Below are 18,592 nucleotides of genomic sequence, written 5' to 3'. Positions count from 1 at the left end.
TGCAGCTTATCAAAAAATTGTTTTCTCATTGGCCCTCAAGTTTTTGTTCTCTCTGAGTATTATTTCGCCTCTGCTTTACGTTACTCAAAAGTTTTTTGTGAAATGAGAATTTAAAACGTTGCATTTTTGTGAACATATTCAAGTCAATTTCCTTTGGTCAAATTTTGTCAGCCAAGCCACAAGTAAATGCAGCACAATTCCCCCAAAGGATAGTTAGTGCTTCACTTGGAAACTTAACAGACGACTCCTTGGATTAGGCGTCGGCGTTCCGAATTTCAAAATTGCGTTTTAATTCAAGCACCTCACTCACACTATTTCACTATATAAATAGGGAACCTACACATGAAGAGTCACAACACAATCTCTCCCTGCACTGCACTAGCTAGCTCACGCTAGAGTAAGCGAGGATGACCACGGCAAGGTACAACGTTCGCTTCGGCTCCGCCGTGATCGATACCACGGTCACCAGCGACACCGCGGCTGCCGACGAGTGGGTCCGCAGCGTGCGGGCCTCCAACGCCGACGGCCGCGGCCTCATCGTGGGGCTCGACTGCGAGTGGAAGCCCAACTACCACTCGTGGACGACCTCGAAGGTGGCCATCCTCCAGCTCTGCGTCGGCAACACCTGCCTCGTCCTCCAGATGTTCTACGCCAGCCGCGTCCCCGCGGCCATCAGGGCCTTCCTCGGCGACCCCACGGTGCGGTGCGTCGGCATCGGCGTCGGCGAGGACGTTGCCAAGCTCGCGGACGACTACGGCCTCGTCTGCGCGGCGCCCGTAGACCTGGAGGCCCGCTGCAACCGGCACCTCGGCATCGGCGGCGGCCTCGGCAGGACCAGGCTGGGGCTCAAGGGCTACGCCAGGGAGGTGCTTGGGCTCACCATGGAGAAGCCGCGCCACGTCACCATGAGCAACTGGGAGAAGCGCCAGCTTGACGTGGCGCAGGTGCAGTACGCTTGCATCGACGCCTACGTCTCCTACAAGCTGGGCGAGCGTCTCCTCGACAACTGATGTTTGGAACTTTGGATACTGCAGAAGAATTGTCAATCTAGGGTACCTTAATAGTAATCTGCAACTTCTCTTTCGGACTGCTAGCGCCAATCTGTGACGCGTTTACTTAGCTATGCGAGTTTGGTTTCATGCATGTTCTATTGATGTTGCGCTCGATTTTAGATTATCTAATGCATCTGAGTGGAATGGGGAAAATGACTGATTGGTATGTTACGGACAATGTGCTGTTTTGTTTTGTCGAACGAGGCAGCAATTCTACCGTTATATTGCTAGTGGTTCAGAACGACCCAAGCCCCATATAAAGAACTTATAGCATCGAAAAAATGCAAAAAAAACACGATCTACGCACTATTAGTGCAAATTGTTTTGCTCCTGCCTGAAGCCAAGCCTTTCAGCTCTTCTTTCATTTTGGTCACCACCACAGCTAGCATAGATGTTTTGCTGAAAACTCATGTTTCACTATTTTTCAAATGGGAAAAGACACTGCCCTCTGCATTTATTATTGCAATTGGTTTTTTATTAATTGTGAGTTTCACACTTCTATAAATTTCTACAATATCAGGATTATGTAGTGGATCGCAATCCTGTGGTGGTCAACGCAGTTTTTCTTCACATATGTGGGTGTCCCAGCTGGTTTATCCCAAGGTCATTGCTTCAAGATTCATGTTTGCAAATTTACATTTTCATCTTAAACATTTTCCATCTTATCACCCTTATGGAAACCAAAACGTACTTGTGTACTTCGTTTTCTCCTCTAGTGACCTATACCTCTCTCGTTATCCACCTCTACCCCCTCATGTACGGTGTAGCTGCCTCTCTCCTCATCAACCTTCTCCTCCATCAACACTACTCGTCATCATTTTCACGATCTGATTTGCTTTTGTTTGATACTTTCAAGATGGATTTGGTTCCAATCTGATTTGCTTCCATTTGTTGGTTCTTGATATTTTACATGGCTCAAGAACAAAAAAGAGCTTCCATATATGATTCATGCATTTTTCTTTGGATCCCTCCTTTCCCAGACCTAAAATTATAAATGCTTAAGGTTGATTCTATTGATTACATGGGATTTTTCTGCTCTGTGTTCGGCCAGATCCATTTTTTTTTTGTATGAAGGGTTAGATTCAGATTTTTTTTATGAGAACATGTTCAGTACTAAGTCTATTTGCTTTTGATCAGAATATGTTCTGTACGAAGTCTATTTGCTTTTGGATCAGAACATGATCAAAATTAATTTGTTGTATTGTTTGCATCATATAAGAATTCCCTTCCATCAGGAGTCACAAGCTGTTGCATATCCGTGTATTCATTGTATTCTTGATGGAGTAACAAAAATGATTGCATATTCATACGGCAGAGGTAGAAATGGTACAGAACGGGAAACGACATAGGGATCTCATAGTAAAAAAGTGGACAGATTGAAGGGTGTTTCCTGCACTGAACATATTGAAGGTGTATGGTGTTTCCAACCATACACTAATGGTTTTTTATTTTTTGCAATTTACTCATTCATTGCACCGGCCTTGAAACATATTTTGGAAGCCTAGGATAAATCCGAGACACCCACTTACACTAGTAGAAAGAGAGGCTATAGTTCCGGTTGAGAATGGGCTCCAGTCCCGTTTTCTAACCGGAACTACAAAATCGGGACTAAAGACCACATATTTAGTTCCGGTTGGCCACACAACGTGATGAAAGGCCCTGCACGTGGTTGCGGCAGTGCGCTGGGGCTGGAGGACCTTTAGTCACGGTTGGTAATATTAGAGGTGTAATATGTATCTGTATACAATATGGTATAGTAAAACAATTGTATACGGACTCTCCTTGTACAAGCCACGTGAGGGGTTTTTCCTCACCTATATTAACATGCAATCGGTGACCCTAAGGGGTTACACCGTTCCACCCAACAATAGTTTACGTCAACATGGTATCAGGCCTCCCTCTTCCTTCTCTCTAGCCGCCGACGCCTGGCTCCTTGCCGTCGCTGAGCCTCTCCAGCTCTCTCTCACGATCCAACATCACCAAGCCAAAGCTCCTCCTCTCCTCTCTCAATTCCCTAGATTCACTCTTCTTCTCCCACAACCAAAACCCCCACACCCAAAACCCTAGATACATCTACATACAACCCCTCTTCGTTTTCTTCAACAAACAACCAGACCTCCTCTTTGTTTTTCGCTCTGCACGATCTTCCTACAATCTTCGATGGCTTCCTCATCCACAAGTCCTCTCCCGGCCACTATTGGTGCCCCACCGTCCATCAAGCTAACGCGGGACAACTTCCTCTCATGGCAAACACAGGCTCTGCCCACTCTGCGCGGTGCTCGGGTGATGGGCCTCCTTGATGGCTTTGACTACTGCCCGGCGGAATTCCTTGACGCCGAAGACTCTGAGAAGAAGGCTATTAAAATTCCTAACCCGGCATATGATACATGGGTTGTGCGTGATCAGCAGGTTGTCAGCTACCTTGTCAATTCCCTTGCCGAGGACGTTCTTCCCCATGTCTTTGGGCTCTCTACTGCTGATGCGGTTTGGCGTGCTCTCAATAATCTCTATGCAGCTCAGTCCAAGTCCAGGGTCTCAACAATCCGTGGTGCTCTGACAAACACGAAGAAACTTGACATGACTGCACAACAGTACATCACCAAGATGAAAGGTTATGATTCTGAGCTTGCAGCTACTGGTAAACCTGTCGATGATGAAGAACTCAAGGATTATATCATGAATGGTCTTGATGGCTCCTTCAACAATTTAGTTGCTGCAATCAATGCTGTTCCTTCTACTTCCCTTAATGACATGTGTTCTCAGATTTTATCTTGTGAAACTCGTGATCAGATGCTTCAGACTTCTGGTCAGGCTGCCCCCACGTCCTTCATGTCGTTGGTGAATGTGGTGGCGCGGCAACCAAACCCTTATGGGGGAGGTTTTGCTCGCCCACCACAACCGGCCTACGCTCCTCCTCAGCAGCCGGTGTATGCACCGCCTCCACAGCCGACTTATGTGCCTCAGCCTCCCTCGCCATATGCTCCTCCTTATATGCAGCAGCCATGCATGCATCCCTATGCTCCATACCCACAGCCGATGCCATATAACCCGCCAATTTTTCCTCATCCTCCACCACCGGTCAACCGGCCTATCCCGACCCCCTCAGCAGCAGCCATCTCAGCAGCGCCCTCAGGCACGCCGACAGAAAGGGGGCAAGAAGGATCGAGTTGCATCTCCATGGCAGGAAGGAGTTTTCTGTCAAATTTGCAAGAAGGAGGGTCACTCTGCTCATGACTGTTGGTGGCGCTATGGTGATGATGATGAAGATGATACTTCGAAGGAGCAGAAGGGTGCCTATGGTGTAGACACCAACTGGTATATTGACACAGGAGCCACACATCATGTCACTGGACAACTCAACAAGCTCAATATTCATGAGAATTATCAAGGCCGAGATCAAGTTCACAATGCTGGTGGACAAGGTATTAATTCTAACTTGGATGGCATTTTCTGTAGTAACAATTTTATTATCTATATCCTCAGGTTTAGCAGCCATTTTATTAATTAAAGAAGATTGTGACGCAGACATGTATGAGATTCGGGTTTCAGCACTTGCAAGTTTAGTTTGCAACCCAGAGATCTCCATATTCAAATTTTCAAGTTGATTTCCTATATTCTTCAACAAGGTAGATTGCTCATTCATAGTTTTAATAAACAATTTATTTTGCTCATATTGTGATTGCATAAAGTTCTTGGTGGATCTTTCAATTTCTAACATTTTTTCCTCATTAGGTGAAGCATATCTACCATAAGAGTTACCATTAGTAGGATATGGCCTAGAATTATTATAATTGTTATTTTTAATGAAATTCACATCAACATGTTCTTTTTGAGCAACCAATGAAGCTAACGGAACATTATTAGGATCAATATTTGTCCTATCATTCACAAGCATAGACATACTAGCATCAATCTTATCACTCAAGGAAGAGGTTTCTTCGACAGAATTTACCTTCTTACCTTGTGGAGCTCTTTCCGTGTGCCATTCAGAGTAATTAATCATCATATTATCAAGAAGCTTTGTTGCTTCACCAAGAGTGATGGACATAAAGGTACCTCCAGCAGCTGAATCCAATAGGTTCCGTGAAGAAAAATTCAGTCCTGCATAAAAGGTTTGGATGATCATCCAAGTAGTCAGTCCATGGGTTGGGCAATTTTTAACCAAAGATTTCATTCTTTCCCATGCTTGTGCAACATGCTCAGTATCTAATTGTTTAAAATTCATTATGCTACTCCTCAAAGATATAATTTTAGCAGGGGGATAATATCTACCAATAAAAGCATCCTTGCATTTAGTCCATGAATCAATACTATTCTTAGGCAGAGATAGCAACCAATCTTTAGCTCTTCCTCTTAGTGAGAAAGGGAACAATTTTAATTTTATTATGTCACCATCTACATCTTTATACTTTTGCATTTCACAAAGTTCAACAAAATTATTGAGATGGGCAGCAGCATCATCAGAACTAACACCAGAAAATTGCTCTCGCATAACAAGATTCAGTAAAGCAGGTTTAATTTCAAAGAATTCCGATGTAGTAGCGGGTGGAGCAATAGGTGTGCATAAGAAATCATTATTATTTGTGGTTGTGAAGTCACACAACTTAGTATTTTCAGGAGTACCCATTTTAGCAGTAGTAAATAAAGCAAACTAGATAAAATAAATGCAAGTAACTAATTTTTTGTGTTTTTAATATAGCAAACAAGATAGTAAATAAAGTAAAACTAGCAACTAATTTTTTTGTGTTTTGATATAATGCAGCAAACAAAGTAGTAAATAAAATAAAGCAAGACAAAAACAAAGTAAAGAGATTGGATTGTGAAGACTCCCCTTGCAGCGTGTCTTGATCTCCCCGGCAACGGCGCCAGAAAATTAGCTGTTGCCGTGGGAGTTGGCAATCTTTGTGGTGTAACTTTTCTTCAGATCCCCGGCAACGGCGCCAGAAAATTAGCTGCTTGCGCATAGTTGACGTGGGCGTAGTAGCTTCCTTGTGACGGTAAAGCACTCGTCCGTTGGGAACCCCAAGAGGAAGGTATGATGTGTACAAAGACAAGTTTTCCCTCAGTAAGAAACCAAGGTTTATCGAACCAGTAGGAGCCAAGAAGCACGTTGAAGGTTGATGGCGGCGAGATGTAGTGCGGCGCAACACCAGGGATTCCGGCGCCAACGTGGAACCTGCACAACACAACCAAAGTACTTTGCCCCAACGAAACAGTGAGGTTGTCAATCTCACCGGCTTGCTGTAACAAAGGATTAGATGTATAGTGTGGATGATGATTGTTTGCCGAAAACAGTAGAACAAGTATTGCAGTAGATTGTATTCGATGTAAAAGAATGGACCGGGGTCCACAGTTCACTAGAGGTGTCTCTCCCATAAGAAATATAGCATATTGGGTAAACAAATTACAGTTGGGCAATTGACAAATAGAGAGGGCATGACAATGCACATACATGACATGATGAGTATTGTGAGATTCAATTGGGCATTACGACAAAGTACATAGACCGCTATCCAGCATGCATCTATGCCTAAAAAGTCCACTTTCAGGTTATCATCCGAACCCCTTCCGGTATTAAGTTGCAAGCAACAGACAATTGCATTAAGTATGGTGCGTAATGTAATCAATAACTACATCCTCGGACATAGCATCAATGTTTTATCCCTAGTGGCAACAGCACATCCACAACCTTAGAACTTTCTGTCACTGTCCCAGATTTAATGGAGGCATGAACCCACTATCGAGCATAAATACTCCCTCTTGGAGTTACTAGCAAAAACTTGGCCAGAGCCTCTACTAACAACGGAGAGCATGCAAGATCATAAACAACACATAGGTAATAGATTGATAATCAACATAACATAGTATTCTCTATTCATCGGATCCCAACAAACGCACATGTAGCTTTACAGATAGATGATCTTGATCATGATAGGCAGCTCACAAGATCAGACAATGATAGCACAATGAGGAGAAGACAACCATCTAGCTACTGCTATGGACCCATAGTCCAGGGGTGAACTACTCACACATCAATCCGGAGGCGACCATGGCGGTGTAGAGTCCTCCGGGAGATGATTCCCCTCTCCGGCAGGGTGCCGGAGGCGATCTCCTGAATCCCCCGAGATGGGATTGGCGGCGGCGGCGTCTCAGTAAGGTTTTCCATATCGTGGCTCTCGGTACTGGGGGTTTCGCGATGAAGGCTATAAGTAGGCGGAGGAGATAGGTCAGGGGGCCGCCCGAGGGGCCCACACACTAGGCCGGCGCGGCCAGGGCTTGGGCCGCGCCGCCCTAGCGTCCGGCCGCCTCGTGGCCCCACTTCGTCTCTCCCTCGGTCTTCTGGAAGCTTCGTGGAAAAATAGGCCCCTGGGCGTTGATTTCGTCCAATTCCGAGAATATTTCCTTACTAGGATTTCTGAAACCAAAAACAGCAGAAAACAACAACTGGCTCTTCGGCATCTCGTTAATAGGTTAGTGCCGGAAAATGCATAATAATGACATATAATGTGTATAAAACATGTGAGTATCATCATAAAAGTAGCATGGAACATAAGAAATTATAGATACGTTTGAGACGTATCAGCTACCGGAGGAGGGTGCAGAAGAATAGCCCTCGCTAGACATAGCCGGATTCTACCGAAAAACAGATTTCCCAAGATCTACCCTTGCGCGAAGATCTACGAGTAAGAGAAAAAGCAAAAGAAAATGGGAAGTAAATATCCTACCGGCCCAAGATCTGGAAAACAAAGAAAAGAGAGGTAAACGCGAATCGAGCCTAACCTGAGGCGGCGGAGATGCTGAGGGAGAAGGTCGTCGGTGGAGCGGCGAGCTCGTAGTTGCTGAGGAAGGCCGGCGACGAGGAGGCGGAGAAGAGGTCGTCGGAGCACGAACGCTGCGGCCGCAGCAGGTGCACTGCGAAGAATCACCGCGCAACGAAGCTTGGCGAGGCTCGGCGGAGCAGCGGCGGAAGTTCGCCGGGCGGCGGAGCTCTGGCGATGAACGGAAACGGCGAGGGCGCAAGAGGACTAGGAGCTCTATGCGCGCGAGGGAGTTGAGAATGCGAAGAAAGGAGGAAGAAGGAGCGGTTTCCCCTTTTATAGGAAGAAGAGATAATGGGCTGGAAACCGCTGGGCCGCGGCGGTTCGCTTCGTGGGCCACCACGTGGCGCGAGGATACACGCGCGGAAAACAGAAAGCCACAGGGTTGCCGCACGGATCCGGAACGGCAGCCTGGATCCGGTGTGCCGAAGTTAATACGGGCGCAGAAGCCGAAGGGAAGTGACCCCTGACACTGGCGCGTCAGGTACAGTGCGCATGTCACTGACAGGCGCTGTACCGGAGAAATTCTCGACTTCGTCGAGGAGAGATTTAATGTCTAAGATACCGGAGAATAAGATACCGGAAAATACCTTGCAAAGAAAGAAAAGACGTGAGTCCGGCAAAGATGCCGGGATCTAAATTCACCACCGGAAAGATTAAACCGGTACCTTAAGATATGGGAAACTGGCACAGTCTGTTGGATAGAATCCACCGGACTATACCAGCTTCGGGGACTAATGTCGGGGGGATGACCCCCGGTATGCCAAAGGCATGCCAAACCGGATGGTTTGAGCCATCAAGATACCGGTTTAATGTTTACACCGGAGGCCAAAGTTAAGTGTTTGGCTAAGTAGAGCTAGGCCGGTATTCCCAAGAGGGGTATACCGGAACCGGATAAAGAAGACACCGGGCTACCGGTAAGAAGAGCGTGTCGGCAAGACTGGTCAAAGATTCTCTCCAGAGCTAGAAGACAAAGATGAGCTAAGCAAAGTAGCTTTAAACGAAGCCCTGACGCTAAAGAGGAGGGTGACGCCAAAAGCAACCGGAGGACGTCAGCCTCCCTGATTAAAGATACCGGCGCCGCCATTTATGACTAAAGTTACTTTGTAAAGTAGTTTGTCTAGTCAAAGATGCCATTAGGGTTTCCTTGGGTTCCTTGCTCTGTAAGCCACCTCTCCCCTATATAAGGAGAGGGGGCATAGTCCTTTACGGGCACGAAACACTTGACCTATGTGTGCAACAGACGCGAGATACGGTGCTGTAACCACAAACTTGTAACCTCTTAAGATCAATGAGTTGAAGGATCTAGAGCAGAGTTCTTCCTTGTGTATTTCTTCTTCTACCTTGGTTCTTGAGGAAAGCACCCGGAAGTTCATCCAATCTAATCCAAAAACCCTCACCCGAATCCTCTAGCGTCCATCCGACCCCAACTTAAGCCATCCCATGGCATCTGCTCGTTCGCCACAACGACATGAAATGTCACATATTACACTAGAGAAAAAACTGCAATTATTTTAGTTTGGTACTAGCGACCGGTATAACTAGATTAATAAAACAAACTTTAGAAGGCTGCAGGCTCTGTTTTGGTGCAAATTATTTTAAACCACGTTTTTTTCAGAAACCACACTGTGAAAGATTGCAGAGGAAAATACCACAATTTATGGATACAAGGTTATTTTTCAGTACTGGTGTATGCCTGGAACATGAGCTAGATGTAACCCTACTTCCTAATAAAGGTCAGTTTTACCCGCAAAAAATCTGTACACACTGACTGTCTGACTCCATACTAGATCTACTCTTCAATGTTAGGAGGACATCAAGGATGAGAGTGGCATGGTCATAGCTGGAGCGAGTAGTCAGAACCTTTTTTCCTAACGTGGATGGGAACGTAAACGAGAAATGCACTTCTAGGTACGTACCGTGCATGCGTTCATCGTCCATTGTAGTTAGTTGCTTTGAGATTTGGACATGCAAAGGATTCTTGTTTCCTTTTTGCAGGAAAATGGTATCGCCACAGACACACACAAAAAAAACCTAACTCCCCCACCCCATCCAATATAGTACACATACCTAAATTTCAGTCCTATAGTTAAAATGGTTGCAAGTGTTGAAATAACTACAAAATAAAAAAATCTGTTTGAAAACATGTATTTGTTTTGGTGATATCTTCTAAACAAGCCCATTTTTTTTTTACAAACATCGAAACCTGCATTTTGAAACACAATGAAACTTCATGATGGATTTTGAAACCCGGTGAAACCCAATGAAATCTGAGTTGTGGTCACCACGGTTTGGATGCAACCATTGTGTGTTTCCTTAGCATTTAAAATCGAAATTCGATGTTGGTTATTTTTATCAATATATTATATGGTTTGACCTCCAAGAAATTCAAACGAAAGTTTTTTAAGTTTGAAAAGGTGAATTTCAAATATTGTCAAAATATATTCAATTTTGTACTTGAAACTCTCCTCATTAGGCACCCAAATATTCCAATATTTCACAGATTGAACTTGTGGTTCAAAAGCTACAGAAGTTTGAAATTTTAAAGTTATAGCTAATGAAGTATGGAATGGGAGGGAGAGAAGTGGGCTGCATAAGATTCCTTAAAATGAGGAGAAGAGAGAAGGTGGAACCATCCACGCTAGATAACGGTAGGAATGCCACTGGAGTGAGTTTTCGTTTTATCTCCACGCTAGTATAACTTGTTATCGGGTTTGTTCATCTTTAGTCTTTTTCATCATGGTTGTGTGCAACTGTGCATCCATGTAGAGGCCGAAAGTTTAACTCGTCCTTCTACTCATCAAGATACAATGCTTAGAATTAGTAAAAGACTCCATAAAAAAAGTATATTTGTGATATGGAGGAGAAAAGATAATGGATGAGGAGCACGAAACAAACTTTTAATCAATCTTATTGACTTACTAGAATAAGCTTAATTAAGATACTCCCTCCGGGGGCTCTCATTTCCCCCTCCCCTCTCTCGCCCTGCTACAGTAGTTGAGAGGCTCTTCTTCCCCGCCGGGCCGCTCCGATGTCCTCTCCACCGGAATAGCCGGCCGGAGTAGGGAAGGAGCAGGCGCCGGAGTACATAGCTGTAGTGGTAGGTCTAGGTTTTGGTCCTTTATGGCGTCTGGCGTCTATGCCGGGAGGGAGGCGACGGATCTTCTCAGTCAGATCTGGAGCCGCACCTTCTTCTTCCACTGCTTCAAGGTGCTCCGGTGGTCGGAGCCGGTGTTGAGGAGGTGGAAGGGAGAGGAGAACTCCATAAATAAGGCTGATTCGGCGGGATCTGGTGGTCAAGGCCGGAGCTGCAAGCTTCTCCCCCTGATCTGTCATGGTGGCGTGATTGGGGAGGGAGCGCAGCTCTTGGTCGGCCGCCCACTGGATCTGCAGCAGGGGAGCAGCGATGCTTCTCACCGGAGGTTCCCTACAGCGCCGCTGTCGCCGTTCTACATGGCCGAAGGGCGGCCCCTCCAACCTCAAGTGATGGCTTTCGACCGTCACTTCCAGGTCTTCATCTGGAGGTCTCATACGGCGCCTCCGTCGCCGTTAATCATGGCCGAAAGGCGGCCCCTCCAACCTCGAGCGACGGCGCACGGCCGTCATCTCCAGGACTCAATCAACCTCCGGCGGAGGTTTTCTAGCTTTGTCGTGGTTGGCTCCCACCTCCATGCCCCAAGTGGTCTCGTCCCCGGCGGCATGCAGGTTGACTACGGTGAGCTCTGCAGTGGTGGAGAAGGAGCTGTACTGGATTGCCTTTCCTGTTTCTTTCTTAGGGTCCTCTGTGCAAATTGTAAGGGTCGGTTTGTAATTTCTAGTTTTTTTTGGCCCTTTCTGTAATTTGTACTGCCACCGCTTTGACTACAATGAAGCTCTAGGCCCTTCGAGGCCTCCCCTGTTCAAAAAAAAAAGATACTCCCTCCGTCTTAAAAAAAGTGTACTTCTACCGTTTGTCTCAAGTCAAACTTTCTTAATGACCAACTGGAGTATACTGTATTTGAAAACGTAGCCACATTTATTGCACCAAATTAGTATCACTTGATCTATTTTAAAATATAGTTTCATAATATACAAATATGATGTCATATGTTGCTACTCTTTTGTATAAATTTGACCTTTTTGACAAGTTTGACTTAAGGTAAAGCTAGAAGTACACACTTATTTGAGACAGAGGGAGTACATCATACTGTGAGGGTTTATACTGACAACCATAAATTTCGTGGAGAGGACAAAGAGTTGAGTGAGTTGGAAAATCTTGGTGGCAATTGTATCAAAATTGATTTTAGTGCAGCTTATCAAAAAATTGTTTTCTCATTGGCCCTCAAGTTTTTGTTCTCTCTGAGTATTATTTCGCCTCTGCTTTACGTTACTCAAAAGTTTTTTGTGAAATGAGAATTTAAAACGTTGCATTTTTGTGAACATATTCAAGTCAATTTCCTTTGGTCAAATTTTGTCAGCCAAGCCACAAGTAAATGCAGCACAATTCCCCCAAAGGATAGTTAGTGCTTCACTTGGAAACTTAACAGACGACTCCTTGGATTAGGCGTCGGCGTTCCGAATTTCAAAATTGCGTTTTAATTCAAGCACCTCACTCACACTATTTCACTATATAAATAGGGAACCTACACATGAAGAGTCACAACACAATCTCTCCCTGCACTGCACTAGCTAGCTCACGCTAGAGTAAGCGAGGATGACCACGGCAAGGTACAACGTTCGCTTCGGCTCCGCCGTGATCGATACCACGGTCACCAGCGACACCGCGGCTGCCGACGAGTGGGTCCGCAGCGTGCGGGCCTCCAACGCCGACGGCCGCGGCCTCATCGTGGGGCTCGACTGCGAGTGGAAGCCCAACTACCACTCGTGGACGACCTCGAAGGTGGCCATCCTCCAGCTCTGCGTCGGCAACACCTGCCTCGTCCTCCAGATGTTCTACGCCAGCCGCGTCCCCGCGGCCATCAGGGCCTTCCTCGGCGACCCCACGGTGCGGTGCGTCGGCATCGGCGTCGGCGAGGACGTTGCCAAGCTCGCGGACGACTACGGCCTCGTCTGCGCGGCGCCCGTAGACCTGGAGGCCCGCTGCAACCGGCACCTCGGCATCGGCGGCGGCCTCGGCAGGACCAGGCTGGGGCTCAAGGGCTACGCCAGGGAGGTGCTTGGGCTCACCATGGAGAAGCCGCGCCACGTCACCATGAGCAACTGGGAGAAGCGCCAGCTTGACGTGGCGCAGGTGCAGTACGCTTGCATCGACGCCTACGTCTCCTACAAGCTGGGCGAGCGTCTCCTCGACAACTGATGTTTGGAACTTTGGATACTGCAGAAGAATTGTCAATCTAGGGTACCTTAATAGTAATCTGCAACTTCTCTTTCGGACTGCTAGCGCCAATCTGTGACGCGTTTACTTAGCTATGCGAGTTTGGTTTCATGCATGTTCTATTGATGTTGCGCTCGATTTTAGATTATCTAATGCATCTGAGTGGAATGGGGAAAATGACTGATTGGTATGTTACGGACAATGTGCTGTTTTGTTTTGTCGAACGAGGCAGCAATTCTACCGTTATATTGCTAGTGGTTCAGAACGACCCAAGCCCCATATAAAGAACTTATAGCATCGAAAAAATGCAAAAAAAACACGATCTACGCACTATTAGTGCAAATTGTTTTGCTCCTGCCTGAAGCCAAGCCTTTCAGCTCTTCTTTCATTTTGGTCACCACCACAGCTAGCATAGATGTTTTGCTGAAAACTCATGTTTCACTATTTTTCAAATGGGAAAAGACACTGCCCTCTGCATTTATTATTGCAATTGGTTTTTTATTAATTGTGAGTTTCACACTTCTATAAATTTCTACAATATCAGGATTATGTAGTGGATCGCAATCCTGTGGTGGTCAACGCAGTTTTTCTTCACATATGTGGGTGTCCCAGCTGGTTTATCCCAAGGTCATTGCTTCAAGATTCATGTTTGCAAATTTACATTTTCATCTTAAACATTTTCCATCTTATCACCCTTATGGAAACCAAAACGTACTTGTGTACTTCGTTTTCTCCTCTAGTGACCTATACCTCTCTCGTTATCCACCTCTACCCCCTCATGTACGGTGTAGCTGCCTCTCTCCTCATCAACCTTCTCCTCCATCAACACTACTCGTCATCATTTTCACGATCTGATTTGCTTTTGTTTGATACTTTCAAGATGGATTTGGTTCCAATCTGATTTGCTTCCATTTGTTGGTTCTTGATATTTTACATGGCTCAAGAACAAAAAAGAGCTTCCATATATGATTCATGCATTTTTCTTTGGATCCCTCCTTTCCCAGACCTAAAATTATAAATGCTTAAGGTTGATTCTATTGATTACATGGGATTTTTCTGCTCTGTGTTCGGCCAGATCCATTTTTTTTTTGTATGAAGGGTTAGATTCAGATTTTTTTTATGAGAACATGTTCAGTACTAAGTCTATTTGCTTTTGATCAGAATATGTTCTGTACGAAGTCTATTTGCTTTTGGATCAGAACATGATCAAAATTAATTTGTTGTATTGTTTGCATCATATAAGAATTCCCTTCCATCAGGAGTCACAAGCTGTTGCATATCCGTGTATTCATTGTATTCTTGATGGAGTAACAAAAATGATTGCATATTCATACGGCAGAGGTAGAAATGGTACAGAACGGGAAACGACATAGGGATCTCATAGTAAAAAAGTGGACAGATTGAAGGGTGTTTCCTGCACTGAACATATTGAAGGTGTATGGTGTTTCCAACCATACACTAATGGTTTTTTATTTTTTGCAATTTACTCATTCATTGCACCGGCCTTGAAACATATTTTGGAAGCCTAGGATAAATCCGAGACACCCACTTACACTAGTAGAAAGAGAGGCTATAGTTCCGGTTGAGAATGGGCTCCAGTCCCGTTTTCTAACCGGAACTACAAAATCGGGACTAAAGACCACATATTTAGTTCCGGTTGGCCACACAACGTGATGAAAGGCCCTGCACGTGGTTGCGGCAGTGCGCTGGGGCTGGAGGACCTTTAGTCACGGTTGGTAATATTAGAGGTGTAATATGTATCTGTATACAATATGGTATAGTAAAACAATTGTATACGGACTCTCCTTGTACAAGCCACGTGAGGGGTTTTTCCTCACCTATATTAACATGCAATCGGTGACCCTAAGGGGTTACACCGTTCCACCCAACAATAGTTTACGTCAACATGGTATCAGGCCTCCCTCTTCCTTCTCTCTAGCCGCCGACCTTTGGCTCCTTGCCGTCGCCGAGCCTCTCCAGCTCTCTCTCACGATCCAACATCACCAAGCCAAAGCTCCTCCTCTCCTCTCTCAATTCCCTAGATTCACTCTTCTTCTCCCACAACCAAAACCCCCACACCCAAAACCCTAGATACATCTACATACAACCCCTCTTCGTTTTCTTCAACAAACAACCAGACCTCCTCTTTGTTTTTCGCTCTGCACGATCTTCCTACAATCTTCGATGGCTTCCTCATCCACAAGTCCTCTCCCGGCCACTATTGGTGCCCCACCGTCCATCAAGCTAACGCGGGACAACTTCCTCTCATGGCAAACACAGGCTCTGCCCACTCTGCGCGGTGCTCGGGTGATGGGCCTCCTTGATGGCTTTGACTACTGCCCGGCGGAATTCCTTGACGCCGAAGACTCTGAGAAGAAGGCTATTAAAATTCCTAACCCGGCATATGATACATGGGTTGTGCGTGATCAGCAGGTTGTCAGCTACCTTGTCAATTCCCTTGCCGAGGACGTTCTTCCCCATGTCTTTGGGCTCTCTACTGCTGATGCGGTTTGGCGTGCTCTCAATAATCTCTATGCAGCTCAGTCCAAGTCCAGGGTCTCAACAATCCGTGGTGCTCTGACAAACACGAAGAAACTTGACATGACTGCACAACAGTACATCACCAAGATGAAAGGTTATGATTCTGAGCTTGCAGCCTCTTGGTAAACCTGTCGATGATGAAGAACTCAAGGATTATATCATGAATGGTCTTGATGGCTCCTTCAACAATTTAGTTGCTGCAATCAATGCTGTTCCTTCTACTTCCCTTAATGACATGTGTTCTCAGATTTTATCTTGTGAAACTCGTGATCAGATGCTTCAGACTTCTGGTCAGGCTGCCCCCACGTCCTTCATGTCGTTGGTGAATGTGGTGGCGCGGCAACCAAACCCTTATGGGGGAGGTTTTGCTCGCCCACCACAACCGGCCTACGCTCCTCCTCAGCAGCCGGTGTATGCACCGCCTCCACAGCCGACTTATGTGCCTCAGCCTCCCTCGCCATATGCTCCTCCTTATATGCAGCAGCCATGCATGCATCCCTATGCTCCATACCCACAGCCGATGCCATATAACCCGCCAATTTTTCCTCATCCTCCACCACCGGTCAACCGGCCTATCCCGACCCCCTCAGCAGCAGCCATCTCAGCAGCGCCCTCAGGCACGCCGACAGAAAGGGGGCAAGAAGGATCGAGTTGCATCTCCATGGCAGGAAGGAGTTTTCTGTCAAATTTGCAAGAAGGAGGGTCACTCTGCTCATGACTGTTGGTGGCGCTATGGTGATGATGATGAAGATGATACTTCGAAGGAGCAGAAGGGTGCCTATGGTGTAGACACCAACTGGTATATTGACACAGGAGCCACACATCATGTCACTGGACAACTCAACAAGCTCAATATTCATGAGAATTATCAAGGCCGAGATCAAGTTCACAATGCTGGTGGACAAGGTATGCATATTGCTAATATTGGTCATTCTGTTTTGCACACCCCTGATAGTTCCATACAACTTCGTATATTTTACATGTTCCTGATGCTTCCAAGAGCTTACTTTTTGCTCATTAACTTACTCTAGGCAATAATACCTTCATGGAAATTCACTCATTCTTTTTCTTGATTAAGGATCAGGCAACCAAGCAAATCGTGTTTAAAGGTCCTTGTCATGGTGGCTTGTACCCTTTTGTTCCTGTTTTGGAGACATCCAAACACGCCCTCGCCACCATCAAGCCTTCGTCCTCTACATGGCACCGTCGTCTAGGACATCCATCATCCTTTATAGTTCAGCATATCCTTAGAAAGAATAATCTTTTATATTCCCCATAAATAAATCCTTACATATGTGATCCATGCCAACAGGCCAAGAGCCACCAGCTACCATATCCCATCTCCACTAGTGTTTCTACTGTTCCATTGGAGCAAATTTTCTCTGATGTATGGGGTCCAGCTCCTCTTTCTGTAGGCAAACATGCATACTATGTAAGCTTCATTGATGATTTCAGTAAATTTACTTGGATTTATTTACTTAAGAAACGCTCTGAGGTGTTTCAAGTATTTCTTGATTTTCAACAATATGTCGAACGTCAGTTTGGTAGAAAATTCTTACTATGCAAACCGACTGGGAGGTGAATATGAGAAACTAAATAGCTTTTTTCAACGTGTTGGCATTGTTCATCATGTGTCTTGTCCCCATGCTCATCAACAAAATAGCTCAGCTGAGCGTAAACATAGGCATATTGTTGAAGTTGGTCTTGCTTTACTTGCTAATGCCTCCATGCCTCTAAAATTCTGGGATGATGCTTTCATTACAGCTACCTATCTCATCAATATGCTTCCCACTAAGGTTCTTAATTTTTACACACCCACAGAACGACTCCTTCCACTAAAATTCTGGGATAATGCTTTCATTACAGCTACCTATCTCATCATGGAATTTTGACACACCATGATCCATGCATCCAGTAGCCATGGCCAAAATTGGATTTGTAGTAATTGAGTGTGTGTGGGAGAGAGAGAGAGATGATGTTTGATCTCTTTGTTGAGAGGTACCTTGAGGAGAGCACATTACTCCCATGGAAAGAGGCGACAAACATCACTTCCCTCGACTCTAATTTATTGATGGTGGGCATTCAACTCCCGCCATAAAGGTTTGTGCCCAGTATCCTAGGGTGAATCCTATTTGGCACTCAATGCGGGAGCAATTTTCTCCCTCATGAAGCGGTCGGATGGGTGCCTCGATCCATTACCGTGAGGTATGGCCGACTATCAATTAGATTTTCCTTTTGCTTCTCTTTTCTTTATTGGTTTTTTTCTTGAGATTTCAAATTTCTAAAAATGTTCAAAATTAAAAATTCTTCATGATTTTAAAAAGTTTAGAGTCGAAAAATGTTCATTGTTGAATTTTTTTTGCATAGTTTTAAAAGTCCAGGTTTTTAAAAAATAAATTATAAAAATGTTTAGATAAAAATATTCAGATTTTAAAAAACTGACAAGATTTAAAAAATTAAGTACCCATTATTAGGCCGTATTTGGGAGCAGCCCACGAAGAAAGAGATGCCTGTGTAAGGGATTGCCTCCAGTGACGAGTGGCAAATAGGGGCTCCCCTATCCTAGTTAGCAGTGGGGTCGAGATTTTTCAAGATAGATCAGGCGATAGTCCTTCTATTGGGACTTGGCCATTTTCTTTTGAACTGGATCACTTGATTCATTTACTGTATGAGACCATGCATCCTAGGAGGTTCGCCCAAAGTCACCTTTTGCAATATTAATCTTTAGTGTAGCTGGGGAAGCCATGGTAGGATAATTTGGCTATGGGGCTCCATTCCCCGATCCATGTGGTTAATTCATCTATTAGGGGATGGTTTTGGTTAGTATTTGATCCCCGTGGGGCTCTTATTGGAGGCAAAACTGTGAA

At 45.3% G+C, this 18,592-nt stretch overlaps 2 protein-coding genes across 2 annotated transcripts; both read left to right on the top strand.

Annotated features, from left to right (window-relative positions):
* Positions 1-237: 237 nt before the first annotated feature.
* On the top strand, positions 238-1,151 carry LOC127311831 (3'-5' exonuclease-like). Its single transcript, XM_051342307.2, has one exon. The coding sequence runs from the start codon at positions 408-410 to the stop codon at positions 1,008-1,010; it is 603 nt and encodes a 200-aa protein (XP_051198267.1). The 5' UTR covers positions 238-407; the 3' UTR covers positions 1,011-1,151.
* An 11,242-nt stretch (positions 1,152-12,393) lies between these two features.
* On the top strand, positions 12,394-13,307 carry LOC127311832 (3'-5' exonuclease-like). The gene has a single exon (XM_051342308.2). The coding sequence runs from the start codon at positions 12,564-12,566 to the stop codon at positions 13,164-13,166; it is 603 nt and encodes a 200-aa protein (XP_051198268.1). The 5' UTR covers positions 12,394-12,563; the 3' UTR covers positions 13,167-13,307.
* The last annotated feature ends 5,285 nt before the right edge of the window (positions 13,308-18,592 follow it).

The sequence above is a fragment of the Lolium perenne genome, chromosome 7 (genome assembly GCF_019359855.2).
Source record: "Lolium perenne isolate Kyuss_39 chromosome 7, Kyuss_2.0, whole genome shotgun sequence".
In the NCBI taxonomy this organism is placed as follows: domain Eukaryota; kingdom Viridiplantae; phylum Streptophyta; class Magnoliopsida; order Poales; family Poaceae; genus Lolium; species Lolium perenne.
The sequence above is the reverse complement of the archived record's forward strand: the minus strand, read 5'-3'. Positions and strand labels throughout refer to the sequence as shown.